The 21,670-nt window shown below is 47.9% G+C and overlaps 1 protein-coding gene across 1 annotated transcript; it reads left to right on the forward strand.

Annotated features, from left to right (window-relative positions):
• Positions 1-1,378: 1,378 nt before the first annotated feature.
• Positions 1,379-4,841, forward strand: BARX1 (BARX homeobox 1). Its single transcript, XM_082768350.1, has 4 exons — positions 1,379-1,652; positions 3,290-3,578; positions 3,695-3,779; positions 4,107-4,841. The coding sequence occupies exons 1-4, from the start codon at positions 1,448-1,450 to the stop codon at positions 4,269-4,271; spliced, it is 744 nt and encodes a 247-aa protein (XP_082624476.1). The 5' UTR covers positions 1,379-1,447; the 3' UTR covers positions 4,272-4,841.
• The last annotated feature ends 16,829 nt before the right edge of the window (positions 4,842-21,670 follow it).

Below are 21,670 nucleotides of genomic sequence, written 5' to 3' on the forward strand. Positions count from 1 at the left end.
GTGCTCGGCGGTGTGTGCTGTGTGTGCCGCTCCCGGAGGGGAGGCTGGTTCAGGCTGCTGTGGATGTGTCCGCTCGCTTGAATGGGCCCCAAATTCTCCCCAGTTTACGCGTAAATTATTCTTCTCGTTATTCACCAGCGGCCTCTTTTGCCTTGGCCGTTAGAAATCGGTACCTTGGCGTGAGAGTAGCTCCTGCTCTAAATAAAGACGGACAAAATGCAGACAGACGGACGAGTGGCCGCGGAGGGAACCGGGCGGGTCCCGTCCCGGTGTGCTGGGCTCCGCCGAGCTCGGAAGGCGGCCCGGGGGGTCGGTGCCGGTCGGTCCCGTCCCGTCCCTGCCCGCAGGGGACACGGCAGCGGCAGCCGGGGCCCTAAGGAGGGCAGGGGCAGCGGCTTTCGGCGTTTGCGAGGAACGAGGGGCACGGCTGTGAGCTGAAGGGACGCGGGGCAAGCAGCAAATCCAAGCGGAGCCGCCTGGTATAAGTGGCAGCGAGGGTATGGGACAGGTTACCTCGGGAAGCCCTAAAAGCACCGAGCAGAAACGAATTCAAGAAGCACCTGGCTTTGGGCGCATGCAATGAAAGGCGGAGGAAGGACGTGGCGGGGGCATTTTGGCCGCGGCCCCAGGACCGCGGGGAAACCCTCCCAACCTCTCCCCTTGCTCGCCGAGCGACCCCGCGGGGCCAGCCCGGGGGTCCCGGCAGCCCCGAGCCCCCCGAGCGCGCTGCGGGCGTCGAGGCCGGCCCCGGGTCGCCTCGGGCTCCGCGGCTGGGGGTGGGGGGGGGAAGAGGCGGCGGCTCCTCCTCCGCTCAGCCCCGGGGGGAGCCGGCCCGGGGGGGCGGGCAGGTGGCGGGGCGGCGCCCGGGGGCTGCCCCGGGGCCGGGGGCCGGGGGTCGGGGGATCGGGGCCGCGCTGGAAGGGCCCGGCGCTTGTTTGGGTGTCTGCTGTCCCGCGGCGGGCATGCAGAACCGTGGGTAATTTGCTTTCTATGGCAGGGGATCAAATGCTCTGCCCTAACCTCTCGCTTCCAGGTACTCGCCCGCCCCGGCCCCTTCCTTCCTCCGCGGCCCCTCCCGCGCCCTCCCCCGCCGCGCCGCCAGCCCCGCCGGGCCGGGCGCTATATAGGCGGCTGCCCCGCGGCCCGGGGCGGAGAAACGCTGCCCGGTGCCGCGCCCCGGTGCAGGCAGCGCTCGCGGCCCGGTGCCGAGCCGTTCGAGCTGGGGGGGCCGAGCCGAGCCCTGCCCAGGGGTAGGGGTAGGGGTAGGGGTAGGGGCAGGGGCAGGGGCAGGGACAGGGACAGGGCGGGGGGCGGCGGCGGGGCGATGGGCAGAGCCCCCCCTGCCCGGCTCCCAGCGGCGCCGGCCGGGGGGCTGCGCTAGGGCGGCCCGGCAGAGCCTCGGCCCCGCGGCCGGGGCTCGCCCCCCCCCTCCCCGGGGGCGGCGAGGATGCAGCACCCGCTGGAGCTGGGGGCCGCGCACTACTTCCCGGCCGAAGCCTTCCCCGACCACCGCTCGCACCGCTACCGCAGCTTCATGATCGAGGAGATCCTCACCGACCCCCCGGACGCCAAGGGCGCGGCGCCGGCCGGGGAGCTCCTCAAATTCGGGGTGCAGGCGCTGCTCTCGGCCCGGCCCTACCACAACCACCTAGGTACGTGCTGCCGCGGGGCCGGGCCGCCTCCGGGATCCGGGCTCCGAGCTCCGGGCACCGCGGCCCGAGGGGTCCCGGGGCCGGGGAGGGAGCAGGCTCCGGGCTGCGGCTCGCCGGGACCGCGCTGCATCGGGGCGCCGCTGGGCTCCCGGGGCTGGCGGGCAGAGCGCGGCTTCGAGCCGCTCCTCGGAAGCAAACCCCGTTAATTTGGGCAGCGAGCAGCCGCCGGGCTCCCTGCACACCGGGCAGGCTGGGGGCCGGCGCCGCGGTGTAGCGCTTGGGGCCTAAAGCGGAGCTTTGCGTGGCTGCCACTGACGGTCCCGGGCAGAGGGCGGCTGCCCCGAGGATTTGGGGATTTTGGGGGTTCGGGTGAGGTGCAAGTGCCGGGGCCCTGCGCGGCGGGCACAGCCGGGGGGCTGCGGGGAGCCCCGCGGACACGGCGTCAGCTGGAAGCCCGACGGATGGACGGACAGACAGACAGGGCGATGGATGGAAAGCGCGATCTGTCCCCTCTGTTACAGCATCTAGGACAAATGCAGAACGTTAATGACATATCTCTCTCTCTTTTTTTTTTTCATTTTTTCATTTTTTCATTTTTTCTGTTTTCTTTTTCTCTCTTTTTTTTTTTTTTTTGGTCGTTGGTTTTTGTAAACGCGAGTGTTTCGGTGCGCTGCCAGAAGCTTTCGTTTCCAAAGCCGTCCCACCGCAGAAAGGCCGCTCTTTCACCCGTACGAACGAATGGAACGGGACCGTCCCGATTTCTTTTTTTTTTTTTTCCTTTTAAAAGAGAAATTGGAAACCGTCGAGCCCCACAGTCAGGGAGCAACATAGATTAGGACATGCGGAAATCTGCGTTGCTTTAAGTACCGGTTTCAAGCACCGGTCCGGCTAAAACGCAGTTCTCAGGCTGCCGGGCGGCGAGACGCGGCTTTGAGCAGCAGCGGGGTTTCTGCTGCGGCCGAGGAGGAGGAACCCGCAGTGAAGTTCCTTACAGCCCACCCGTGGGGATTGCTGCCGGGTTTTTAGGGCCGGGGGTCCGCGGGGGGCGACTCCGCGCCCGGGACCCGCTGGGGGCTGCGGGACCGGGCCGGGGCCCCCGGGCCCTGCAGGGCTCTCCCGGGGCCGAGAGGGGCCTGAGCCGCTCTGTGCCGGCCCTGGGGTGGGCTCGCAGCTCGGTGCCATCGAGGGAGCTGCCGGCCGTGCTCCCGAGCGCGTTTTCGCAGCCAAGCCGGGGGCTGTGGGTCCCGGAGGAAGATGCGATTGTTTGCGGGTTAAAATCGCGCTGCGGGGCCCGGGGGAAGATGCGATTCAATTGTTCGGGGACTGAAATCGCGCTGAGGGGCTCCGGGCAGGGAAACCCGCGGGGGGCTGCCCGCCCGGCCCCGGCCGCACGTCGGGGGCGAAGCCGAGCTGGCGGCCGCGGCTGCGGCAGCTGCTCGGGAGCATCGGCGGGGAGCGCTTGGGAATCGTTTGGGAATCGTTTTAAAGCGTTTCCACCTGTACGCCGGGAATCACCCGGTAATCACCGGCTGCCGGCCGGAGGGCAAAGTGTGACCCCGCGTCCTCGGGGAGACGGGCGGGCTCGGGGGGGCTGCTTGCGGGGTCTGCCCGGCTCTCACGGCCCCTCTCTCCCGCAGCCGTGCTGAAGGCGGAGCCGGCGGCCGTGTTCAAGTTCCCGCTGGCTCCCTTGGGCTGCTCGGGGCTGAGCTCGGCGCTGCTGGCCGCCGGCTCGGGGCTGCAGGGCGGCTCCGCCTCGCCCCATCTCCCGCTGGAGCTGCACCTCCGCGGCAAGCTGGAGCCGGGCCCCCCCGAGCCGGGCGGCAAGGCCAAGAAGGGGCGCCGCAGCCGCACCGTCTTCACCGAGCTGCAGCTCATGGGGCTTGAGAAGCGCTTCGAGAAGCAGAAATACCTCTCCACGCCCGACAGGTAGGGCAGGCCGGGCCCTCCGGAGCGGGGCAGGGCGCGGGGGGAGTTTTTGCTGGGGAGGGAGAGGAGCCGCGGGCCGGCCGGTCTGGGTCTCACCGCCTGTCTCTCTCCCGCAGAATAGACCTGGCCGAATCGCTGGGGCTCAGCCAGCTCCAGGTGAAAACCTGGTACCAGAACAGGCGCATGAAATGGAAGAAAATAGTAAGTGCCCGCCTCTGACCCTTCTGCGCGCCCCGCCGCGGTACGGGGGCAGCTCTGCCGCCTCGGCCTTCTGCATGCCCAGGGCAAAAATGCATGCGACGGGGGGGAAAAAAAGTTCTATTCTAATATTTAAAGTGATCTATTTGTGTGCCCGCGGTCTGTGAGGCCAGCATCGCCCGGCCCGGGCCCTCCTGGTTTTGCTGCCGCCCCCATCGGGCTGCTCGGCTCGGCTCGGCGCGGGGCCGCGGGAGGCTTCTCCCGAGCGGGGCCGCCCGAGAACCGCTTTTACTCGGCTGTCCCCCCCTGTGCTCCCTCCCCGCCTCGCAGGTGCTGCAGGGGGGCGGCCTGGAGTCCCCCACCAAACCCAAGGGCCGCCCCAAGAAGAACTCCATCCCCAGCAGCGAGCAGCTCTCGGAGCAGGAACGAGCCCGGGACGCCGAGAAGCCGCCCGAGAGCCTGGGCTCGCCGGCTGAGGTCAGCCAGGAGGAGTGACCGGCACGGCCCGGCCCCACCGCCGCCGGCCCCGAGCCGCTCCGCCCGGCCGGGAGCGCGGCCACCGAGCGCCGCCGCCGCCGCCCCGGGCCGGGGTCCCCGGGAGGAGCCACCGGCCCCGCACCTCCCCGCTCCGCCGGCAGCGACCCAGGGGGAAGAGGGCTGGAAGGGGGGAACCAAGCGGTTCGTGGACTGCTGTCGCCTTCGGTTTCCGACGAATCCAGCGTTTGGCCCGGCCGCGTCCCTGGCCCCAGCCCCGCCGCTCCTCTCCGCGCCCGCGGGGCGCTGCGCCCCGGCCCCCGCTGTGCGACGGCCCCGAGGGGCCAGGAGGAGGACACTGGACCCCACCTTCACGTCCGCTCGCTGTCTGAAACCCTGTGGTGCCCCTAGTTACTCGAAAACTGCATTTTACGATCAGTTTTATTAATGCGAAGATATTTACTTTATTTCAATAAAGTATTTTATGAACTATTGCTCTGAGTAGCGTCATGCTTTTCCTATTTTTTTTCCTATTTTTTTCTATTATTTTTTTTTCTTTCCCTCGGCAGCAGTTAATCTGTCCGAGATTCAGACGCGAGGCCCGAGGCCGCCTGTCCCGGTCGGGGGCAGCACCCCCGGGTTTGCTGGAGCGCAGCGGGGCAGGAGCGAGGCGATGCTTTCGCACTGTACAAACAGGGAACGAAGTGCTGCTGGTTGGAGCGGCTTTGGGGCTCGGCACGCCGGGTACGGGACCCTCTCGGCTCCCCAGCCCCGGCTCCTTGCCCGCCTCTGCCTCGGGTCACGGCCCCTTTCCCGAGGCTCTTTGCTAATTGCGGCGACGTAGCAAGAAACGGTGGCTTTTTTTTTTTTTTTTTCGGTCTTCGCTGTACTTTTTCCATTGAGGTATCAAATTATAGAGCATCTACAGAGACGTGCAATTATCATCATCGTGCAAAAAAAAAAAAAAAAAAAAAAAAAGAAAAATAAAAGAAAAAAAAGGCCCACCAAAACCCAGAAGCGCCGCAGGAAGCGGTGAGAGGCGGCGGGGAGGGAAGAGGGAGCAGGACGGGGGCAGCGGAGCCCGGCTGCGGAGCTGAGCCCCAGCGGCGGGGTGCTAATTGGCCGGGCCTCCCAATTAATTAAAGGCGGTGATTAATGCAAGGCTGCTGAAGGGAGGTCCTGCAGCGGGTGCAGGGTACAGTCGCTGCCTCTCGTCCCGTCGGGGGCCGGGCTGAGCCCTTCCCAGGCTGTGCCCCGGGGCCGCGGGGAGGGCCGCTTCCGCGGCGGTGGCGGCCGGGTCCCCAGTGCCGTGCCGGTGCCAGCGGGTCCGTGCCGGGTAAACGAGCCCACACCGAGCTCCAACTTTCGGTAATGCCGCCGTTTCTCGTTAAACGGCACGACGGTGGGGCAGGAGCGGTGCTGAGGGCATCGAAGTGCTGTAAAAAGCCCTAAACGGCCCTAAAAAAATAAAAGCAGCCCTGGGTCCCTCTCGGCCGGTTCTCCGCTGCGGCCCGGCTCGGTGGGGGCTGAGGGCGGCTCCTGCTCGCGGAGCCGTGCCCTGGGTTAAATAAACCCGGGATGAGCGATGGAGTGTTTGTAAGCACGGGACGCGGCCCGTGCCGAGCAAACAGGAAGCCAGCTCATATTCTTATGCTAAAATGACTTCTGGATTTAAACAAACAAATAGTTCGAGCTGTTTTATTTAACCTGGGGATGGGGATTAGGGCTGGGCAGGGCGAGCACGGCGGTTTCGAGGAGGGCTGCCCGCCGAGGGGCCGGCCGGCGCGGAGCTTGGGCTTTGTCCCCCGCGGCTTTCGGCTCCCGGCGGTTGGCTCTGGCCGCCCCACAGCGCTTGGAAGGAGCAGCCGCTCTTAATTAGGAGGTAGATTCGCGGGTGCGTTTACCTAAATTACCGGGATGACGAGCGGTGTTGAGCAGAGCTTCGGAAGCGGCTGGGGTCAGTTTATTGCTGTTACAGCCGCGATGCAACCTCCGTACCGTAATAACCTCCCTACCGTAGTCCCTAAGCAAACCCACGGACAGCGAGATTTTCTTTCCCCATCTGAGTAAGTGGCGCACAAGTGATTGTTTTTCACAGACCATGAATGAGAAAACGTATTTTACTCTTCCCTTGCAGACAAGGCGGAGAGAAGGCAGGAGCGGCTCCCTGGCGGGGCCGCGGCCCTTCCCGGGGCTCCCGGGGCTGGGCTCGCCTCGGCCGCCGCCGCCCGGCTCCGGTGCCCTCTGGTGCCCGCCGGCTCCGGGGGTCTCCCCCCGGGGGTCTCGCAGCGGTTCCTCCGCGGAACCCTGGGGATGCCTCTCTCTCCCTTTCCGGTGGACCACGACACGAAAAGCCTCGGCGGAGCCGGTAGCAGATGCCCGGGAGCCGCCTCCTGCGAGGAACGGAGGCGCCCGGAGCCCCCCAGCCTCAGCCCCCCGGGCAGGGCTCGGCCAGGCGGCCCCGGGATGCGCTCACCGTGTTTGTAAGCAAAGGGCGAGGAGGATTTTGGATACATAAACACGGTGTGAATGAAAACCTTGTATCTCCAGCGCCGTGCTGTGACCTCGACATTAACGGGCTCCATGTTTGGAGCCGCTTGACGATAAACGTTTTTTTTTTTTTTTAGTAGTAACGACTTTAATTACAAACTTTCCTTTTGGAAGGAGCTGCTCACACCACGGGTTATGTGTGTGCTGACTGACTGCCCCCAGGGCATCTGCACCGATGCGAAAAAAAAAAAAATCCTCTTAATCACACGACAAGTCAGAAGAAAACGAAAATATGCTTGATTTGTTTTTTTTTTTTTTTTTTTCCTTGTAAAATACTTATTTAGTTCGGTGTGGGTTCTTGCTCTCTTGATGAGTTCCCCCGTTGTCTCGGTCAAGGCCCGGCCTGGCGGGTGCCGCCTCCCCTCGCACAGAGCCCGGGGACACCGCTGCGCGATGGCCATTGGGGCTCGGGGCTCGCCCCGGTGACGCCGGCCGGCGGGTGAGCGGCCGGGAGGAGAGCACAGCGAGCCTCGGCAGCACGCTGCTTTGGTGCTAACATATCGATTTTCAGCTCGGTGCAATCGTTTTTCATTTTTTTTTTTCCTTTTCGATTGCCTCCTGCAGCACGGGTACCCGCGTTCGCGGCGCTTCAACAGCAGAGCCGTGTGTGCGGGGACCTGCAGCGCTGTCCGACGGCAGCCCTGGAGAAATTGGGGACGAATTTGTCCGGAGCTGGGGCCACCTGGAGCCGAGGGGGACGACGATCTCCCCCCATCGAGGCACCTCGCAGCGCTGCCCCTGCCCTGCGCCGTGTGCCCGTGGGCGGCCAAGGGCAGGCGGGGCTCGCCCCCCGATGTTCCTTCTCGTCCCCGTGTCAAAAAACTCTATTTTTGTAGCACATTTATTCTGGCATAAACGCATCTGCGCTTGGGAGCTCTGCCGTTCGAATTACAGCAGCAGAGGTAACGCGCGGCTGTTTTCTGTGTAAGCAGAGCAGAAGGGGGTGGGTTGAAGGCTGGGAAAGCCCCATCGAAAGTGGGCTCTTCCCGTGTTTCAGTGCTCATCCCGTCCCAGTCAATGGGCTAACGGTGTGATGGTTTCCCTAACAAAAGGCCGTTTGGGTGCGTTTCCAACTCAAACATCCTAAACTCGCTTTTCCCGAAGCATCTCGGGGAAACTCGAGGCAGGTCCTGCTCTTGCAGCAAAGCCCGCCCAAAAACAGCCCCGCGGAGCCGCGGCGCTTTGAGACTCCTGACGTTACTCCGGTTTTACACCGAGGCGAAAGTTTACTGACGTTGCTCCGATTTTACCCCGGGTACCGCTTTTAGCCCGGGGGGACCCCCGGGGGCAAGAAGATGCTGCACCCCGGGCATCGTCGAGACGGGTGTGAGGGCAGCGTTTGGGACAAAAATGTAACGAAGACATCAGCTCGAATTAGGTCAAGCTGCAAATCGTTAACCGGCAGGCGAGGTGTGGCTGTTAGAGGTCTGACTCGGTCCAAGTGGTTGGCCCGAGGTCGTGGCAGTGCTTGCTGCCGTGGTGATGATGAAGATGATGGTGATGCGTGAAGGCGAGCAGCGAGGCCCGCAGCAGCAGCGTGTGGATGGAGGGAGGCAGCGCCGGGGCTCGGCGAGCATCCTGCCAGGGCCCTGGGGCTGCCAGCTCTGCTTGGCCAGGCCTTCCCCTCACATCCATCGGGAACGTGCAGAGCTCAGGCTCCGGCTGTGTTCGGGACGGATCCTTCGGTGGAGTTAGCGATGGCCGTTGTGTCAGCAGCCAGGGGCTTCGTGGCGTAATGAACAAATCCGTGCGAGTAAGCCCTCAGCCACGCAAACCCGTGTTGATGGAAAAAAGACCAAGTCGCAGCCCTGGATGGTTTCATCAGTTTACAAACACAGTCCATTAAAACATGATTATGTACAAAATGGGTTCTCTCCATGCAAGATCCTCGTATCCATTGTTTATGTTGCACCTATATTAACAAACCACAAAACAAGCTTGTAGCATCTCTAAAACAGATTTCTTTTACTTTCTTTCCTCTCTCTCTCTCTCTCTTTTTTTTTTTTTTTTTTTTTTTTTTTTAGGCTGGGGATGTGGAAACTTTTCTGGATTGAAATGGCATGTAAGTTCAAAAAATATATGTAAGAAGACTGATTTGTGTCTAAAGCTTGAGTATTAGCTAGAATTAAAACATTTAATTTTTTTCAACACATTTTTTTTTCTTTCCAGATAATTAATTCAAAGAGTGTGAGGTGGTGTAAATTCAGTCTCTGAGCATGTACTGAAGTTGGTGAATTATATTTAAGTAGAGGGTACTGCTCAAGGAGGAAACCCTGAGCTAGTGTTGTAAAGAGTGCCTGCTGAGTTCAAGTACAGATAGCCTCAAAACATTACATCCTCTTCATTCATACTCAAAAATTACTCAAGCATGACTTGCAGTGAAAAAAAAAATGCAAAAAGACATTAATTTATGACAAGTGTTCCCAGCCTGTTTCATAACTGATAGCCTGATAACCTTCTTGTGCAGAGTCCCTCAACCTCAGAGACAGTCCACGAGGATGAAGAAAATCAAGAGGGAACAGAGCTGTGAAGAGAACAGGCAGATGTGCGGTGGTTATTCATATGCTGAGAACTGCGTGTGTGACAAGAACTTTGATGCTTTTCCAAAAACACGATATTGCAATAATTAGGAGAGTCACCCAAACCCTTCTCCAGGCATTCTTACATGAATTACAGAATTGCTCTCCAACTCCTAAACTTGCACTTTATGTAGTATGAATGTTGTATCATTTATACGTGCATAAATTTATGTATGGAAGTTTATGTAACCAAAATGCTGTTCTAACTGGCTGACAAGGAAATTACCCCCAAAATACAATTTTTTCACCGCAGTAAGTTCCGTGAGTGCAAAGCTGGCTGTTCAGTTGGAACTAACAGGCTTTTCCTTCTCTCCTGCTCCACTGACTGCTAGGTCTTGGAGCGATTCCACCTGATCAGATGCTGATATAGGCATATTTTGTGAGGTATTTACTGAAGATTAACCATAAGCATTTAAGAATTTAACATAAGCCCCAAGTAATTTTGAATGCTGCATTTGTGTATTTTGTTGAAATACAGAGGTGAATAGCACCTTGTCTGGATTAAAATAACTTTTATTAGATGTCTAAAAATAATAATTTGCATATATTGTACTTTACTCCTTTCTGTCAACATGAGGGTTGGGTTACTGACCAGTCCCATTTCTCAAGCAGGTGTTTTCCAGGGGCTGTTCAGCCCATGCAAAGTGCTGGATTTTCTACCAGTCCCTGAAGGTGTTCAGATGCTTCTGCTGCTGTTCAGCCCCCTCTGTCTCTGTCTCTTTGAGGCAAATTACTGCCAGAGCTGAAGTTTAAAGGCCACTGTAAGGTGTTTGTTTGTTTGTTTGTTTGTTTGTTTACTTCTACGGTATGCTGTGAATTTTCCCTGTTGATGGGTGTGAAAGTATTTCATATTTTGTGCTATTAAATGTATACGTCACAGAGCGCTGCTTGTTTCCTGGTTGGATGAATTAATCGCTGGATAAATGTACGGACCATGTATTTTAGAACTGAACATACCATGCTAAGCTCCGTGGTTATTTGAAATTAAAATTAATTATTTGCTAGTATTTGTACTATTAAAGTACAAGTGCTCAAATATTTGCAGAAAGCAAATGTGAAGCAGCTGTAAATATGTCTGAATTTGCATCTGAATTTTAATGAATATTTGCCAGTTTTTTGGTTAGTCTGCAATGTGTGTGTGTATGGGACAGAAAGCTTGTAAATTCCAGTGCTTTACACTTACCAGTGTGCAAACTGCAGCTAAGCCCGCTGGATTTAACTTTTATATCCTCAGTTTAAATGGAAAAATACAGACCAGTTTGAAAAAAACAAAAACCCTTAAAAAATACATAGAACATCAGAAACTTTAGATAAACACATAAATTAGTGGTCTGTAGCCTTCACTGGCTTGTGGGTAAAAACTAAGTAGTATGGAGTTAACTCTTTCATATCCAGTAAGAACACCCCAAAGACTGAATGAGGAATGTGCTGCCCAGGATCCCCAGTCCAGGGAGGAGTTCTGTAGGTCCAGATGGTTCCCTTTGGTTGCAAAGAACTGATTCCCTGCATTAGGGAATTTGTAACAGTTTTCATTAAACTTTGTCATAGCCAAATATTGTATTTCCAGCACTGCCTGGGAGAATCTTGACCTGGATGGGAAAGGAGGAGCATAGCAAGTTTAACAGGCAGTGTGGGACCTCCTTGCAGAAGTGATCAGATCGTGCTGGGTTTGTAGTGCTGCTGGACTAGGGGTGGGCACACTATTGTGTCATGGTGACAGTGACGAATTTCAAAGAGAAAAGTAACCGTTTAATCAACCTGTTTTCTCTCTTTGCCAAAGGAATGAGAATTGTTCAGAGTGGACAGAGAGCTGTGCTCAGAAGCTGTGTAAGAAAGCTGGTCGTACTGAGAGAGATGAGGAGCAGGAGTCAGGAAGGAGTATCTGGTTTCAAGACAAACTCTTGGGACTGCTGGATGATGCACTCCAGAGACAGTGTGTGGCATTGGTCGGTCACCTTTCAGCATCCTTGATACAGATAATTTCTGTTTTGTTTTGCTGTAGCCTTAACCCTAATGGAACAGGAAATGTCCGGATAACAAAAGTTGTACGTGTTTCCATAAGGGTCTTACATCTGTTTTCTTAAAGCTTAAAATCCAAACAAAAAAGTTACTCTTATATTGCTGCTCTGGATTGCCAGAACTACTTTTTGTTTTCACTTTCTGTTTTTGCTATTTTTTACACTGCAAAAGTAGCCCAAGGAATCCAGAAGCTGATGGACCCGCTGAGCAGGCATTGTACAAGCAGCCTTGTATGCTGCCACTGAGCTTTTGGGTGTCCAAAAATTCTGGACATATGGCCAGAAAAGCTGTAGATGAAGTGTAAGAGTGATGGTTTGCTGCCAAGAGCAGTAGCATTGGCAAGTATGTTTGTGGCATTCACGCGGTCAGAAAGTCATACCAACTGTCTCCTCCCCAGACTCACAAATTCCTCTTCTCAAAAAGGGTCATGTTTTCTGTTTTCCAGGCCTCTAAACACATAAAAGACATTTGCTTGTTTTCTTGCATCACATGATTCTGTAAGTGGTGTTTCATATGCGTATATATGTACATGCAGTTTTTAACTCACCATGCTTTCCTTTTACCCGTTGCTCTTTATTCCTCCAGCAGATCCCTTTTGGTTATGTTGTATGGTGGATTTTTTTTTTTTTTTTAAAGAAAAGTGAATTATTATTTCAGCAGATTATTTTTATTATTATTATTATTATTTTTCAGAACGAAAAGCAGATTGTCATAAAGGTAATGAGATCTTTGTGGTTTGCTGTGAGCTTCTTGTAACCTATTGGATCTTGTTTAACAGATATGCAGAGGAATTGCTACACATGGAAATGCTGCTCAGAAACATCTGTGAGGAGCTGGGGGGGAAGCCTCTGTAGCAGAAGTATTGTCTGACTTCTCTTTATTAAAGCAGCCCCAGTGTCATTTAGGGTACGTTCATACCATGGCAGTACTTAGGAGTTCCAGACACAGACCAGCACCTACTCTTTTGGGTGTTGCAGGGTCAGGAGTGTACTGCCATCCTGTTCTGTTCTCTGTTTTTGTGTTGCAATCGTTATTTTTTACAAAGGGATTTATAAAAGCAACTGACATCCTGACAGAACTAAGAAAGTTTTAAAATACGATGGTTTCTCTAAAGTAACCATATTGGGATGTGATCTCTTTGTTGGTTCTGGGAAAAAAAAAAAAAAGTTAGGAAGATAAGGTATTTCTTTGCAACTAATGTTTTGTATTCTTTACAGTCCCTCAAAGTATCTCCTATTAGAGGGGACAAACTCCAGAGATGATGGTATCCCTACATAAATTTTGAATAGTTATGTTTGGACTGGTTAAGAAAATACTACCTTTATAGTTAGAGAGCCCATAATTGGTGGAACCCAAAATTGGGCCAAAGGCTTTGGCACATATTTGTGTTTTCTGTCCTTTAAAAAAATATATATATCTGTTTTCTTAGGCTAGGTTATATACAGTCTGCAAGAATTCTCTTCTTTGACCTTACGTTTACATATCTCGCATTTTCCAGGTGCGTTTTCCCTGATGATATTTTTATTAGTGTATTCGTGGTAAATGTGTCCTTGAGTGTCCCACAGATTCTGTCCAACATACATTCTGTTATTACATTAAATGCAGATGAAAGTTTCAAGGCAAAGTGTAATTTCCTGAAAATTTTATAAATGGAGCTGCTGTACCTGGGAGATGCAAGATCCATATACATGTATGCACTGCTTTTACGAAGACACTTAGGTAGTGGATAGAGGGTAAGAAATAATGATTGCTCTAGAATGGCATGAATGTAGGTTCCGTCTTGTTTGTTCCTGCACTGCCCAAATTCTTCATCTGCATGACTGAATCTTAGTTGTTATATTCAGATCCCTCTAGTTCCTGTTAGACTGCACCTGTAAGAGCTGACATTTAATGGTTTTAAAAATTAGAAGATGAGTAATGAGATAACTTCAATTATTTCATTCAGTTATTTATACTGCAGTTTATGCTATTCTCTCATTCACTTCTGTCTTTAATTATATCCGCATGTGTGAAGCAACCAAATTTTGGTGCCCTCACACTCATGATTTCTCTGTCAAGACAATATTTACCCATAGAGAAGGGTGACAACGAGCTGAATTTCCTAAGGACCTGAAGACTGATGTATTGGTTCAGTTTTGTGTCCTACATTTGATAGCAGTCAGTATGCCTAGAGAAAGGCATAAAAAGAGGTAAGCAAATAGTAACTCTACAGGCATTTGTTGCTCAAGGTTTTTCTGAGCTGAAAGTGGATACTCATATTATCCTATAGTAGACATTTGTTATATTTATTTGTCATTTTCACCTGAATAGGCCTTGGTATAGGGCAGGTTGTCTTGCAACACATTTTTATTTATTGTTTTATACATGCAATATTCAAAGAACTACTTCCTGTTGCTTGCTTTTTTAACTTGCCACTTGATAATTTTATTTGGTACATTTTGTTCATGTTCTGACAAAGTTAACAACCTCGTTTCTTTTTCTCCGTGCAAGTCTTTGTTCTGTGGAACTCTGTCATAATTTTCCCCAGCCTCCTTCTGCCTTCCCTGCATCTCAGTCATACCAGTGAGTTTGTACTGAGTCTTGTCACTATCCTTGGTCTATGATGTGGTGGTCTTAATTTCTAGCTAAAGAGTATCACTGATTACGCAGGAATGTACAGTGCTTCTTAAAGTAACAAAAATTGCTAGCATGGAACATTCAGGCTTGTGTGTCTCCACATGTATTATCAAGAGTTTTTTCAGAGTTCTGGCTGTAAATTCATGTCAGTCTGTGGTATCTTAAATCCCCTATATCAGTGTCCTTGGAGTGAAACCCAGTCCTTGTCAGAGTAATCCCTGCTCATGTAATCATGTTGCCCTCTGTTGGTTAGCTTTGATTCAGAATGTTCTCGGGCTTGCTAATTACCAGAGGTCTTCTTACTTAAATTCCTGTGGAAGAGGCCTAAATGTTTTACTCTGCAAGGCTCTGGTTTGTGTGCCAGCTGCATGGTGTATCTACACTTTACAGAGGAAAGGGTGGAAGCCTCTTCGTAAGTTGTTGTTGCAACCATGTTCATTTACAAGGCTGTTTTTGATTTCACTTAATGAATGTACATTTTAAGAGCTGGAATTCATTGATGTCAAGGTCAGTTATTGAAAAGTTTGTGTTGACTTTTTAAGGAATTCGACTGAAAACAACTAAAATGAGAATTTTTTTCCTATGTGTCTAATGTTTCTGTCCCAGTAGATTCCCAACGAATTCACAAAGATGTTTGGTAAAGTCAGATGGCACAAAAAAGCCAAAAGGGAGGCAAGAATGCAAAAAGAAAGTTTATTACATAGGGAAATACAAAAACTCTCCCTTTAGCTGCTGGAAAATGGTTTTATTTTAAACCTAGCTAATAGATGAATTAAAAGGCTGATGAGGAGGAAAGATGGGAAATTTTAGCAGAGGAGACTATTTTTCTTGTTGAATGATTAATCTGGAACTGCTCTGAGTGATAATGGACTTCTGGGATGAAGCGGTATCCTGTGCTCTTTGCATATATTCTGGCTGCAACTAGGTAATGTGTTTGGGTGTATTTTCTCTTAAGATGTAGCTGAGGATCAAAGTTTAGGAAGTAAGGCTGGCAGAGCTGGGGATAGGTTTCTGCTATTGAGGGGTAAACTGGAACACTAGTCAGCATGTTGCAGCAACTTGCATACAAATTCTTTCACATCTTTGCACCTAAATAGAGTATGAACGTGATTGATGCTCATTTCCTTTATTTTATAAAGTGTTTGAGATCTGTGGTTGGAAAAACAAGCACATAGGTGTTAACTATTGCTATTGATAGAAATGAGTTTAAGATGGCACAGCTGAAAGTATTTCCTGTACTTTTTCTGGGATGTACTGTGGATTAGACTCTAAGTGTAAAAGCAAGAGATGTGTTCCAGTTGACACCAATACTTTACATATTATAATGACTTGTTTAGAGATATTACTTGATGGCTTTTACTAGGAATGTATATGCAGGTAATACAGCTGAATATTTGAAAATAGTAAAATAACTAACTAAATAAAAGTAAAAAAAATATATATATATATATATTTATATATAAATAAGAAAATCCTGAAAAAAAATTAGCAAAATCTTAACCAAAATTTTAAGCTTACGAAATGAAGATGACGTGGTCTCTTGCCACATGTATTTATGAAACAACCCATAAGGATTGCTTTCTTTTTTTTTTTAATCAGGTAGTTTATTATCACCCTTGAAGTTCATTTCAGTTTTGTCATGGGTTTAATGATGTGAAAATTTTACCTGCCAGATCCTAACACAAAAATCATAGCCCTTTTCCAAAATAAATGTTGTTTCTTTTCAAAGTAGCAGGACAAACAAAATACTTTGGAACGAGAAGTGAAAAAATAACATATATGGACAGTTTTAATTTTCTTGCTTGTGCATTATATATGCTTTTCCTATTAGTTTACCCAGACTTTCCATGTATACTCATGCACACACACAAAATGTTTTTAAAACAGCCATATGACAACAGCAACCGGGGACCCTGAAAACTATTTTAATTCTTAAATTGTTTTAAGCAGTATTTATTGGAAGTTAAAATCAAGGTAGAAGCAGTGTAATTCTCCCAGCAGTCTAAGAGGTAAACTAAGAATGTTTTATTTAGCAACATGTGCGTATTTATTTTTACTTGGTATGAACATGTTTCAGCGTGTTAATGTGTGGTGTGAGAATTTTTCAGAGTCATATCTATGGATCTCTGCATATTTATACATTACCCAAGATGTCTTATTCTCTTGGTAAAACTTTACTTGCCAGATACGAAGCTGTTTGGAGACTATTTCTGTAATAGATGAGGCATCGAGCCTGTTCAAACAAGCATACCTCCTGTCCTTGGTAAGCCACACTACCTCAGCAGATATTTGGAAAAGTCAAAGGCTAGCTTCCTTCATATTAGAAAGAGGAAAGACATCTGGTTTTCTATTGCTTTTCAGATGTTTCTTTGTTTTTATTAATGCCTAATACATGAGTGGCCAAAAATTGAAGTTTACTGGATTAATGCAGATGCTAAAGCAAAAATAGTTCCTGTTTTGCATCTGAAGATTTCGATTTGGGGTCACTTATGGGTGGAAGTACAGCTACTTTTTAATCATGTACAATAGAACTACTCAGTGGCTTATAGTGTGGGCTAATGTGGACACGATATATACTAAAATTGCAGGGAGAATTTTTGACAGTACAAACTAACCTGGAGGTTGAAATGTATGACAGGGCCAAGTAATCCTAATATAGAAGGTGTTAGAAGTGTGGGCTTGTTCAGCAGTCCATCTGTAATCTGTACGCGAAAACCTTACCTGAAGGGAGCTTGCTCCCATGTATCTCTGATCACAGACTGGCTTTATCTTTACAGAGCTTGTACAGTAAGACCTGGGTTTGTGACATAGAATGGTTTGGGTTGGAAGGGACCTTAAAGATCATCTAATTCAAGCCCCCCTGCCACAGGCAGGGACACCTACCACTCCACCAGGCATATTCCTTCTGAAAAAGTAACTTCATTTTGGGGACATCCAATATCAGTGCTGGTATGTGTGCACAGTGGCAAAACTGTTATATCAAAATAATTTAGAGTAAAAATAAATTACTACATATCCTCAGTGCAGCTGTTTTCCTTTTGAATCTTGTGGCCAATCTGCCAACATGATGTAAGCTGCAGTGGGGCAGTGGCAGAAGCTCTACGTGGGTGCCATTTTGTCACACCAGGCCTGGTGCAGGCCTGTAGGTTGCCCAGTACATCTGGAGTGACTGGGGAAGAGCTTAATCTTCCTCGTGTCCCCCCAGCAGTATAGGGGCAAGGGAGGTACTTCTAATAGCCTGCAGACCTCAGTGTTAAAGGGAGATTTTATGGTATTGAGTACTGACAACCTTCATTTGTTAGCAGTTTCTGGCCTTGTCTAGAGAAATAATACTGCTGCTTTAAAGCTGTTAAGCCTAACCAGAACCATGGACTTGACTTTGTTTGGAGGGTAAAAGAAGTGGAAGGAAGGAGAGAAGACAGTGGTGTGCTCTCTCTTTGATTTTTTTTTTCTTTTTTATTTTTTCATGGCCTTCTTAAATTTCTAATCTGCTGTAAACCTCACATTCAGATTGAAATTTTGCAGGGCAAGGACACCCCAGAGTGGTGCTGGATATTAACATATTAAAAAAAAAAAAAAAAAAGGAGAAAAAAAAAAAAAAGGAGAAAATAGCTCTTGACCAGTTTAGAGTGAGATTCTGGTTTGTGTTGGATCCTTGTCCTGTAAGCTTGGAGTACTCAGATCCACCTGAAGGATCAAAAGTGTCCTCAAGCCCTTAAATAGATGACTCGGAAATAGTTGAAATGTGTTTCATTTTATGGTAAGTTTAATGTTTCTAATCTCAGTGCAATTTGCAATTACAATAAATATCACAAAAAAATTAATGTGGCCACTTCAAATACAAAGGAACGACAGAGTGTAATCTGAGAAAATTTTATCAACATGCAATTTCCTTAGCAAAAACATCAATGTATCATTTCAGCATGCTGAGAAATATTTATCTTTTGGGACAGCAAAATCATTTGCAGAACGTTTTAACTGCTAAATAAATATTTTACTGGCAACTTCTGAGGCATCATAAATGCAGTCAATATAAACAAAGCAATGTGGAAACCAGCTCCAGTCTCAGTTGAAATAACTGTTGGCTAGTTCATGGCAACACAGGACTCTGGGATGCATTTGGCTGAGTCTCGGCATTTGGAAATAACTGTTTTTTTTTTTTAACTTTTTTTTTTTTTTTTTCCCTGCTATATAAGCAAGTTTGCTTGGTTTATTTAGGAGTTCTGGCAATGGAAGTAACATCAGGCTTTTAGTACTAGTGATGCAACTAGTTAGCATTTAACTGAAACCTGTCTTTTCACAGTTAAATCACTTTTTTTTAAATTGAATTCAGTGCTTATGAAAAATACTGCATCTGCAGCCTCGGAGGCTGTCTACTTGGCTGCAGAACAAGAACATCATGGCCACGCTAGCTTGAACTTCCTCATGGGCCCCTGCCAGTGTGCTTCACCTCTGACCTATAACTATGTTGTTTAACTGTCTATTTTATTCATAGTCTCTTCTCTGACTATCCAATGGAGATGACGCTATTAAGGATGGTTTCAGAAAGTTGCATCTGTCCACTGGAAATAGAAAGTTGTTTCGTAAATGCAGTTGAAGAATTGAAAATTGAAAGTTCTTTAACAGGACTTTCACTGCAGTCTTTATCCTCAAGGATTACCATTTGCATTTCCTAATGTCAAGTCTGAGAGAAAACTTTCATTTGTTGTATTGCTATTACTTAGCACTTGTCATCTTAAAGTGATAATTGCTACCTGACTAAGCTGAATCATAATTGCCTTTTTGTCAATATAGGTGCTCACTTTGATTTGTGTTATTTATGACTAATATTCAAAGGAATCATGCTCTTATTGAATATTTATTGAAAAGTGTTTCAATATTAGAAGGACTACACATTTGTAAATGTCTGTAGCATGTCCATCTTCTGTTTAATTTATTAAAGGATTTCTGTTGATAGAAATTAATTTCCATGCCTTAGTGTTTTCTTGTCTGTATTAATGGAATTTAATGGACATCTCTGTTAAGCAAGTAACTTCTTGGACTGGGTGTCCTTTTTCTGAGCTTAGGAAGAAGGTATTTGCCAAACCTCTTTTATATATTAATTTAACTCCTTAGATTTGTGTTTCTGATTTTCTTTTATCTATGGCAGCTCCCATAAAATAAATTTTAAAAGTAAGTTGTCTTTTTAAATAATTTAATAAAATATTTTAGGAAATGTGAATAAATAAATGTTTATTAGGTAGTTTGATATATCCTCAAATTGTCTAGACACAAGAAATGTATTACTGTGATTCAACTTGTGATAATGCTTCAAGAGTTTTGTTATCTTAAAGATTCTTAGCACATTCATCCCCTACTTCTGGGTCCATCTTTTAGTATAAGAAGTAGGAAAATAAAAAAATAAAAATAAAAAAAGAACAGGATTTTCAAGGACAAGTTAGTCATTTCACAGTGAAGTTTGGCCTTTGTGCCGTGTCAACAGCAGTGTTCTTTAAATTTTAAAATATTGTTGAAAACTGGAGGAGATGGTGTTAGAATTTGTTGAAGAGCTGCTTCCAGAGGGCCAGCAGTTCTTGCAAGGGGTCTTAGTGATTGGCTCAAATTGTTGCCTAATGCTGTTGTTGCTTAGCAAAGCAAAATGAATGTTCCCTGCATAGATGTCCTAATTCACACATTGAATAAAATGCAGTGTGAGGTGTGAGCCTAGCTGGAAACTTATCAACTTTCTCAGGAAAAGATAAAAAATAAAAAAAATAAAAACAGGCGGAAGCTACATTATTGGCTGTGGCTGGGAATTAAAGCACATTGGCTGAGAGGTGTCAAGAAATTTGTACTGGTGCTGCCTGAATTTCATGAGTAATTAGAGGGCTTTAGTCGTCATAACTCCCAGCACCTTTTCAGGAAAGTCGTGCAAAAGGGAATATTTAAAGAAAACTTCATCATCACTTTACCTTCTTTAAACTTCAGTTTAAAGAAGGTAAAGGTATTTTCTTAGCTGTGGAGGCACGTATGCTCAGAACTGTGCTTTCCACAGGTTCCATCCAAGATAATGTGTATGATAACATTATGATGTAAATATGTTTCCTCTATGGTCTCTCATGTTCTGACAGACTTGAGTGGCATTTGGTGTATGAATTACTCCTCCACCCAAGGGTATGAAGCTTCCCTAGATTACCCATCTCTGTCTGCATTTCTGCATTGCATTTCAGAGTTCACAGTTTAATTTTTTTTTTTTTTAAATACACTTTAGTCTTTTCTCCTAAAGGATGAAATCTATATGTTTGAATGCCAGGAAGTAGAAATCAGCTAGATGACATTTCACATGTTCAGCAGACTAGGCACAGGGGTTGTGCCTGTTTTGACTCTGGCTCCATTTTATGTCTGTGTATGCACGTGTGTACGGTATAACACTGGATAACACATTTGTCTACTGTCTGAGCAAATACTTAGTTTTGAAAGCTGTGAGTTGGATTACCTCTGCCTCGTGTGTGGGACATAATCTCATACACAAGGCATTAAATGTCTGCCATTGGCTCTTGTGATTTAGATCTTTTAGTAGTATGTTTAAAGAATAAACATCTCCCACTTTTTTAGTAGCACACTTACTTAACAGCGTGAGAAGGTTCCCCCAGTGTTTGAAGCATGATTAAAAACATCAGAAGAATGCTGCATCATACAGGGAAAGATGAATGTACATTTATTTCACTTATAATGTGTCTTTCAGATGTGACTGGGAAATACATTCTTGTGTTCAAAATTGGGTATAAAAACAGAGGCAAAAGTTTATTCGGTCCAAAAATCCATTTAAATAGCCTATGTTGCTAGGGTTTCTTGGTAGTAACTGCAATTTAATCCTTGCTTAAAAGGATTTTTTTGATTAATTGAGCACACAGGAAGAAACCGACAATACCGTTCCCTCACAAAAGAAACAGCTATTTTTAGGCATTTGCTTAAATTTTAGGTTGCTTTGTTCCTGTTAAATCTCAGCCTTTACTTTGGCAAAAATCCTGTTTTAAAAGCATGCTCTAAAGTTCTGGGACTTCAGCAGGACTAAGAATTATGCACGTGCTTCAGGGTTTGGCCAAATAAATTTTAAGTATGTGTTTCACAGACTTAAGGCTATCAGTGGTTTGTAGGAGATGGTCAAGATTCTTGCCTTTACAGGATTTAGGATGAGATTTAGAACTAGCTCTGCTTTAATAATGAAGGGTTGGGTAATATTAGGCTTAATGGGTAATACTAGATATTATCCAATTAATATTAGGCTTAATGAAAATTACTGTGTAGGAGATTCTAATCATTGTATCTAATTGAATGCTCTTATTGTTTCAGATAATTTGAGAGTTAATGCTGATTGTGGGTACTTGGAAAAATACTTTTATTTTCTTTAAGAAGTGTTATTTTCATGTCTTAACGGCTTAAGTTTCAACTGTTCTTTTCATACTCTTATGATTCAGCAGGACTAGGAAATAGGTACAGAAAATGAGATATTCATGTGCACACAGGTTAGCTGGTATATTATTATTACCTAGGCTTCTGAATGCAGCTTCTGGGAATTAGACTGACAGAACTTCACGTATTTTTCCCATGAAACATGCTATTTGCAAAGCTAGAGAGAATGGTGAATAATTTGCATCATTTAAAAATGATGGGTCT

This window comes from Aythya marila (genome assembly GCF_965140915.1).
Source record: "Aythya marila genome assembly, chromosome: 10".
Classification (NCBI taxonomy): domain Eukaryota; kingdom Metazoa; phylum Chordata; class Aves; order Anseriformes; family Anatidae; genus Aythya; species Aythya marila.

What these genes read in the sequence shown, in the direction of transcription:
- BARX1 (XM_082768350.1), top strand. Translation starts at nt 1,448, where the DNA reads ATGCAGCACCCGCTGGAGCTGGGGGCCGCGCACTACTTCCCGGCCGAA. An exon ending in TACCTCTCCACGCCCGACAG is followed by an intron (nt 3,579 to 3,694) that starts GTAGGGCAGGCC and finishes TCTCTCCCGCAG; the next exon opens with AATAGACCTGGCCGAATCGC. An exon ending in GCATGAAATGGAAGAAAATA is followed by an intron (nt 3,780 to 4,106) that starts GTAAGTGCCCGC and finishes CCCGCCTCGCAG; the next exon opens with GTGCTGCAGGGGGGCGGCCT.